General features: G+C 31.2%; 1 protein-coding gene across 1 annotated transcript; it reads left to right on the forward strand.

Annotated features, from left to right (window-relative positions):
* The first annotated feature begins 6,797 nt into the window (after positions 1-6,797).
* LOC104847492 (small ubiquitin-related modifier 1-like) lies at positions 6,798-8,663 on the forward strand. The gene is made up of 2 exons (XM_033768057.1): positions 6,798-7,084; positions 8,519-8,663. The coding sequence occupies exons 1-2, from the start codon at positions 6,798-6,800 to the stop codon at positions 8,661-8,663; spliced, it is 432 nt and encodes a 143-aa protein (XP_033623948.1).
* The last annotated feature ends 694 nt before the right edge of the window (positions 8,664-9,357 follow it).

Consider the following 9,357-nt stretch of genomic DNA (forward strand, 5'->3'; position numbering starts at 1 on the left):
AATTCAGAAAAGATTGATTATTTAAATTGATTACTCAATTATTAAGACCTTTTATTGTGCATGCCATACTTTGCTCATTGAAGTGCCTACTAAAGTTCTTTAATTTAATTACAAAGATAGTGAATACAACTCTACAACAATGGAATGGCTAGCTTTGAAGATATAAGCGTATTTTTAAAATTTTCACTTTCTTCAAAATTTTCATTCTAATAAATACAAAAATAATTTTAAAGTTAATCTCATAATTGAATCTCATCCATGACCATCCTGAATTGGTACTTTCCTTACTGTTCGAATGTTGTCTCAATGATTAAAATTAAAATGGCAATGATAGACTGCATAGCCTATCTTATTTCTTGCTTGTAGAGTATTACTACTTTTGTCTTTTGGCAATGTCTTTGAGAAAATGATTAAGATTTAATAGAAATCATTTTTCATCTACAGCGTAGCGAATGTGAGGCATGTGAGCGTATCACTGACTGGCTATTTTATGTCATTTGTCTATTATCAGGACTGCAAAATAACAAACCTAGAGTGTGTTTACCTTAACAACTTATGTATGATCACTACAATTTTATATATAATGATGTGAAAATATTTTAATGCTAAGTTATGGGCTCATATGAAAAGCTAACTTGATTTTTAGTATGAATTTTACACATGAAATAGTCCACTAATTTTCAATAGTTAGCACATTGCTATGAAAATGTAAAACACAGAATAACTTTGCTCATTTTATTTTAACATCTTAAAGTAAAAGTATAATAACATCTAATAAATGCTTAAAATGTTTTACTTTCTAAAATTAGTCTTAGGCTTCTGAGAACTGCAAATAAGACTCTATGGCTTACATTCCAAATAGAACAGCATGGTGATCAAATGTATTTTAGTGAGAATTTTAAGGCTCAATAGAAAAGAATGACTCCTGGCCCTATTAATATTTCAAGTCCCTTCTATTGGAGTGTCTCATCTGTTCTCACAGAACAACAAAAAATTGCGCATTTAGCTTTTGTAGCAAAGAACAAAGGCAAAATATATTTCTGAACTTGAATTTTTCAGATCATAATAGCATCTTGTCTCCTTGGTGTTTCTTTCATTTTACCAACTGGGTGACTTGTTGAAGGGAATAAAGAGAGAAGGCTTCATACAGGGGAAGCCACCGATATCATTGGCAAGTGAAGCTCACGACAAATGAGATATTGTACAAGCAAACACAAAATGAGCTTTCACGCAGGGCTCTGTCAGTGTCATTCAGCTTTGCCTGAATGGATAACCCTCTCGTGATTTATCTTCCATTCATCAAGTCAATGCCTAGTACCTTTTCAGCTGTGATGGATAAGACCTTACTAAATTGACTACTGCCTGCTGAGCATTGTGGAGCCTGAGAACTGAACAGGAAGGGAGATCCAACCATATTTAGTTCATATCCTAAGTCATCATGCTCAGTAGATCTTAGGGCTGAGAAATGTGAAAAGCCTCATTTCAAGTGGCGCACAGGTCTGGACCAGAGAGTAGTCAAGAATCTTTCTAATTCCCTGGATAGAAAATAAAGTAGGAATAGCAGCTCCTAGAAAGTTCCATAACAGGTCAAATGGAAAACTGAAAACAAATTACTCAGGAAGGAAGTGCTATTCCTTCAGGTCTGTTCTACATATCTACAGGCAGATATTTAGCTAAATTCATTTCAATATCAGGTATATTTTGTCATGAGAAAAAATTATGTCAGACATATATACTTGCTCAAATTTGACTGAGATTAAAAGTTAAGTTTCATTGCAACAGTAAACCTATTTGCCTCAGTTATATCTTCATCGCTTCTAAAAGAGAGAGTTATCTAGTCCAATGAATGTTTCTGAGTGCCTAAAAATGTGAGAGCAATAAAATGCAGACAAAGCTGGAGATGAAAGAAGAAAGAAACTGAAATTCACGTACTGGGTTTGTCATTTGAACTATGTCTACATATTTTTAAGTAGAATACTATTTTTAGCTACTTTAATAAATATCAGCCTGTAAAGTTTCTGAAGCAACTGTTCAGGAACATTTCACTTTTTGATTCCTTAGAATAGTTTGTGTTTTTCCTCATATTTAAGATCATAGATCAATTATTTCATTTGAGAAGTGAAGGGTTATAATTGAAAGTTTAAATAGATAGTATAATGTCTTTCTTTTTTGAATAATTTTTCAGTCAAAGGTCCTCTAGAGCTTTGAACCTCAGGTATTCTTAAAAATAGAACATCAGTGTCTTTTGTCCCTCGGAGTCATAATTTTAAAATGCCTGTTTATATGTCTAAATTTACTGCTTCAGTGCAAGCGTATTTGAATACGTGGAGAATACCTGTGTTAAAAGGGAGAATACCTGTGTTAAAGGAAGACTATTATAATCATACAGAACCAAAATCAGAGAAAAAATAGAAAATACACATAAATACAAATATAAAATGAAAAAATGAATATCTTGTAATGCTATGGAGCTCAATTAACAATGTTATGTTACTTGCAAAATCAGAAAGACTTATCTTAAACTTAAGTTCCATGGTAATAAATATTGGCATTTCCTGTTTTTGTCTGCTTTCAAAGTCTAATTAACAGATTTTGAATATTATTGTATCAATAGCATATACAGAAATACACTGAGGAATCTTTCATTCTTTTGAAATGTGTTAATGAGGGCTATGTATAGTTGTAATAGATTTACTTAAACCCATAAAATGGGAACAAAATTATGTCTTTTATATTTCTAATAAAAAATAATCACAAAAACTTTGTACAGATGGAAATGCCCTTTGTTTAAAGACTTAGCTAACTGTCCATGCATGATGCCTTGATATAGCTAAGGCTTGCATTTTGCTTGAGACTGGAAATTTGGTGAGGGTGAGAGGAGATTTCTGGCTGAAACATATCCAATTTAATAATGAGAAACATTATGCAAAAGAAAATAATAGCCCCCAAAAAGAGAGTGAGGAGAGAAGTGAAAAGTAAGTGATATCCTTGTTGGTATGTTTTTAAAATTTTTTTGGCTAAACGCTCCTCCTAGTTACATTTGCTTTGAATTTTCACCATTTGTTTTTAACCAACAGAGTGTACTTTCTATAGTAAACAAATTAAACAACAACAAAAAAACCCTTACAAAAGCTTAAAGCACAAAGAATGTTTCAAAATGGATTGGTCAAAAATATGAGATACATCTATAGACAAAGGCAAGCTCATACACACATATGCACATATAATGCCAAGGTAAATTAAACCGATTGATATTCATGGCCTTCTTTTCTAGAATTTGGTATAAATTTTATTTTTCCATCTTAATCAGTTGTTCCAAAGAATGACTTGTATGAATGAATGAGTTGTACAGAGATAGACTACAATTAGTTATGTTATTTATGTAAATAACAAAATAATTGACAGGATATCTTTAACATCAGAGTTTGAAATAAATTTTGGAATTTCTTTTTATGACTTATGCTCCTTTATTCTATCCTTTTTTAAATTCACCATTCTTAAAGGAAATAATGATAAGTGAATTTGACTTTATTATTCCCTTTTTAGTTTCATTTTTATTAGTATATACTTATGATACATATTAATTATATTTATATTAGGGAATTGGTGCATATACATATTGTTTCTTAATCATTTTTACTTCCCTTTTCCCTCCCTGACTCCTTGCGCATCCCCAATTCTATTATTGTTGTGATGATAATTTTTTACAACCAACATTCATTGGTGTGTAAGAAAAAATGAGTTATTCAAATTCATACTTGTGCTCACTCAAAAACATAAAACTTATAATAACCAACAATTCCTACTACATACACTAAAAATCACATATGAGGCTCATGAAACTTTTATTTCCAAAATATATTTTTAGTGTTTGCTATGTGCTAGATATTATTCTAGGCAATTATAATGCATCATTGAACAATATCCAATAAACTGATGTCCTGGAGTTTATATTATCAGAGAAAGAAGGGGCTTAAACTGCAAAGAATGTGTAATTCACCATTAATATTATTCAAGATTTGGAAAGCCAAACTAGTGCCATATGCTTTGATCATTTACCAATATGTATATCCTTTAATAAATCATCAGAGTTTTCTACATTTTTAATAAAATACTATATTTGGTTATTTGAACACTTAAATAATCAGGCTAATTTTGTAATATCTGACTGTTACTGAAAATAAAAATAAATAGATCTAAAACAAGATCTAGTTTCTAGCCTGAGTTTTGCTGTCATCTTTCTGAGTTCCTTCTAATCACACACTTCCTCTATCATATTGAAAACGTAAATGGTCATTGATTAACATTAAATGACAAAATAGTTCTGAAAATACACACAAAAAGATGCAGAAGTATGAACCTTAACAGAAGTTTAGTATTATGGTTACATTCCATTAATACTCTGCACATATCTCTTAAAGTAATTAATAAGTAAAAGAAGAAAAGCAAATATTTAGTTGTGTTTACATTATTCATTTAGGGCCAACTTGCTGATTACTTGATTTTAAAACCCAAACTTTGCTTTAAAATAATGTTAAACCTTCTCTCCAAGGCTTCATAAACAGTTTTGTTCCAGGTACCTAAAAGTGTTGGTTAAGGATTTCCATTGAAATGACAAAAGCCCTATGCATTAAAAATAATTAACATGTTGGTAATTTAATTGTAATACATAGCTTTGGTTAACATAATTATGGTTACTAAATTACAATAAACAAGGTTATTCTTGAGTACTGTTAGGTCCTCAAAGAGGATTAACTTGTATATTTTAAAGTTAGCATAGGTATCCTGCCCTGCGGTACACCCAGAATAAATCAGTATTTAATTGAACAGGTGCTGAAGAACTGAGAAGTACACAAAGTCTTCATCAGATCATGAGATTTGTCGCAAATTAAAATTTTCTTGCAGTATTATGGTTTTATTTTATATTCACCATTAGTTCTTTCAAACTTAATGTCTTATTTTGGTCTGATAAAGTGAAGAATGAACTGAATCTTGAAAAACCATTCATTTCTGTGACCAAGTCTTCACATATCAAAGACCTGACAATAGGGGGTGGAAAACGGAACATGGAAAATCCAAACTTGGTTGCAATGTCACTTGGCTTCAGACTAAATCTCAGTTATGTGATCAACCATGCATGTGAACAAAAGAGACATTCTTAGAAGAGAGGAAGGGTTTCTGATGGAAATTACAAAAAAGAAGAAAAAAGAAGAATAATATAGTTTGGAAGAAAAAAGCAAGAAGATGGGTGTCAAGGCCTTGTGGGTTTTGCTAAATGAGGAGATGCCCCCATGCTCTTTGGGGCGATTCTTTTCTTCTTAATCTTCATCCTTCTTTTTCAGAGTGCATTAGGCCCAATCCCAGAATCTTTATAAAGCTAAGTTCTGTATATTTTGATGTTGGTGGGAAAGAAGTGCCCCTGGAGAGATTTTATTTGGGAACACACTTTGGAAGCCTTTTCTGGGAGGGAAAAGGGTTGTTAAGGAGATTTACTTAGGCATTAATTATTCAGCCTGAAGCTACAGGGTTATGTACTGGATGTTTTTCCCTCTTGTGCTAGTGTAATGTTTCTCTACATGAATCATGTATCTTACTATTCATGCAGTCAAATGATGTGATATTTTCAAGAGAAATGTTATGGGCTGAGATGGTATAGGTTAGTCCTTTGCCTATAGATTTTTTCCTATGAAGGAATTAGAAAAACATTATCAATCATTTTTAAAAAATGTGAAAAGCTATTTAAAAATGGCAAAGTATTAAATTAAATTAACTTTAAAAAAAATTTCAATTTAACTTTACTATAGGAAAAAGTAACACAAGACAAAAATTTGGAAAAACAAAATACCACAGACCACCCAGAAAGAAAAAAATTAGTGTGTTTAATAGATACCATGGTTGATGTTTATCCTACTTGAAACTGGAAAATCAGAATTAACTTTGTGAATTTTGTGAATTAGCATGATATATAATGTATCTTAATAGATTATCTCTCAAAAATATAGCCAAGGCTGAAGGGTTGACAACACAATGGTGTTATGAGCTCAATGGAAATATGGGTATTGAGAAGCCTGTTATTTAAAATGCAAAGTTCAGGCAGAAGTTAACCCTTTTTTTTTTTGTTTCTTTTGTATTTGCAACAAATAGATTTCTTAGCATTGTAGTCCCTAAAACATACTCAGTAGTTGAAAATGTGGAGCATTTGAGATAGAATAATAAAAATATATTGCATCCAGCAGGCAGCCTAAAACTGAAAGTATACTTAATTTATTGGATAAATTAGAAGGATGACAAAATGTCTAATTCAAAACGTAATCATTTTCTTGTGTGTAAAGCATTGAGGTTTGGGAAATCAGTGACAGAAATGAGAAAGGAAAGAAAAGAAAATACTTTTATTGTTTTATTCAAACATCTTTACAAGACACAAAGTTCTCTATACTCATACACATTTCTTCAGGAAGTACTGTAATTTCACTGCTTGACTTCAAAATAACTTTTTTTTTCCTGCTGTATACACGTCTGCATGTGTAACTTTATTAATTGCTAATGAAAATTGGAACTTTTCTGGGATCTTCTGACAAGATTTTTTTTTTTTTTTTAATCTTAAACTGCTTTCTCTTCAATGAAGCCATCTTTGGAGTTAGTCACTACTCTCACCATGTCTGTCATCTTGCCTCCAAAGCTGATCTTCCTCTTCTTTTGGTCCAGACCCTCAGATTTAAGCTTCAACGCCAGAGTGAGCAAGGTCTTGCTATCCGAGTCCGCTGCGGTGCGGAGACCTGGGGGAAGTCGCCATCACCATGTCTGATATGGAGGCAAAAGCTTCAACGGAGGACTTGGGGGATAAGAAGGAAGGCGAATACATTAAGCTCAAAGTCATTGGACAGGATAGCAGTGAGACTCACTTCAAAGTGAAAATGACAACACATCTTAAGAAACTTAAAGAATCATACTGTCAAAGACTGGGAGTTCCAATGAATTCACTCAGGTTTCTCTTTGAAGGTCAGAGAATTGCTGATAATCATACTCCAAAAGAACTGAGAATGGAGGAAGAAGATGTAATTGAAGTTTATCAGGAACAAACGGGGTCATTCAACGGTTTAGATATTCTTTTTATTTCTTTCTTTTCCCTCAATCCTTTTTTTATTTTCAAAATAACTTATTTTTAAGACATTAAAAATAAACAATAGCAAAAACAGAATTTAGAAAGCATTAGATCTAACATGATTTATTATAGTTTATCTTTTTAGTTGAACTATCACGCTGAAAAAAAAATATTGAGTCTGTTCACTTCCTGACTCAATTTAGAACACACTAACTACCCAGAAACAACAATATAATAAATTTTATATAAATTAGCTTGTTATCTAAACACTTGATCTATGTTAATTTATAAATTTAGCACAGCTTTTCACAGTATACACTCTAATATCAGGATTAAAAATATTAATGTTAGCAATTTAATGAAAAATCTTTAACAATAGTTTGACAGTATATTACTAAAAATATTTTAATTTTTTTAATAAGGTTGCCTTCCATTTTCAAAATATTCCATATGAAGTTTACAGGTCACTCATAAACAAAACATAGCAAATATGTGGGCCCTGAGAAGGAAAGGGTTTTTATATGACTCTCATTGGTGAATTACATTTGTTGGAAAACAACAAAAGTAACTATTCTAAGAGCTTACTGTGAATCAAGCACTGTCCCGATAGCTGTTATACAATCTCTAATCATCCACATGAGAACCTTGGAAGTAAATATAACTTCATTATGTCATTAAGCAGTAACTAACTTTTCATTTCAATGTTTCTCTCTCTAAAGCTGCCAGATGTGGATAATCAACACCATTTTTGTCACTGAGTATCCTATAAGTTTTTCATTCATTCAAAAGTATTTGTATTGGAAGTTCTGCTACATGTTCTTGTTAACTTTGATGGTGATGATGATGATGATAAAATAATAAGGACTAATGCATAGTTTCTGCAATTTACTATTAAAGCACTTTATACAGATTGAATAACCTAAGTCTTCTCCTTCAACAAAAATGAAGAGAAAACTGGAAATCTTACTGGCTGTTTCATAACTTGAATAAGATAAATTGTCATTTTTGCAGTGAGAAAAGTTTGAATCAGTTTCATATAGTTCATCCTAATATACAACGTATGTTGGCTTTATTTTAATTTTAGAGGTGAAAATATTTATTTATATAATATGCGAATTATGCATATGTACAAAGTTTTATAACTGTGGAAAATTATTAAGGCAAGAGTTTTAATGACCAATAAAGTTTCTGTATCCTAAATTTTTGTTTCATTAAATATTTTTAAACATGAGGATTTTATTGGCTCTCAGTTTGCATATGCTATAATATGATTCATATATGACCAAGTCATTTACCTTTCACAACATGATCAACATATTTTAATATTTCTATTGATTTTATGTTTACAAAATCCTCCCACTACTTAGCAGTCATATAATTGTAAGTTATGAAGCAATAATTTATATCATTAAAAAGATGCTTTGAGCCAGCGCAGAAACCCAATTTGATCAACAATGACAATTATTTTATTGTTCTGATATACTATCGGAAAATACTCTTACATTTCCTGGGCACTGATATTGCTAACAACAAGGATGGTGAAGAAATGGAAGCTGATTAATTTTTTCTCAATAATATATTTACTATTATTAGTGAAAATATACAACTTTTTCATGTTTTTTTCAGCATATGTATTCCTTACTAATTAGTCACTTACTAATATTTAAGCTCCTATTTCACTCCACAACTAACATCAATGATGGGTAGCTACTTCTATCAAAGAAGATTCCATTTTATAATTAAAAAATAAAATTTTTTGTGATGGAGTCAGTAAAACGTAAAGGCATTTTCAATAATTAGATGTAAACATCAGAGTAGAAGTATTTAACAGCAATAGCTTTGTTTCCTGAAAACATGCATTTTTCACCTAAGGCAGATATATGTTTTAAAATATTTTAGCATATTTTGTATAAGGTTCAAAAGATAGTGTTTTCCATCATCCATCATTCTCTTTACTAATAATGAGCCATTGCTAACCATAAAATATAGATCAGATTTGCTGTCCCCACATTTAAAGTTTCAGATTTTCCTCCTGCCCCGATTACAGTACTGCCATGCTTAAAGGAGGGGTCTTCAAAGAAAAAAACCTGGGTCCATTAATCATGAATCATTACATTTTGTCAGTTGGCAAAGGAATACTTTGCTCATTTATTCTTTGAATGAAATTAGTTCTGGCTCAGACCCTGTAGAAGGAAATTCTAAATTGTCTTGGCATCTTCCTATAGCAGTTTGTGTATGTGCCATGAAATGGCAGA

Source organism: Fukomys damarensis, unplaced genomic scaffold, assembly GCF_012274545.1.
Source record: "Fukomys damarensis isolate Sample0158 unplaced genomic scaffold, DMR_v1.0_HiC HiC_scaffold_24, whole genome shotgun sequence".
Lineage (NCBI taxonomy): Eukaryota > Metazoa > Chordata > Mammalia > Rodentia > Bathyergidae > Fukomys > Fukomys damarensis.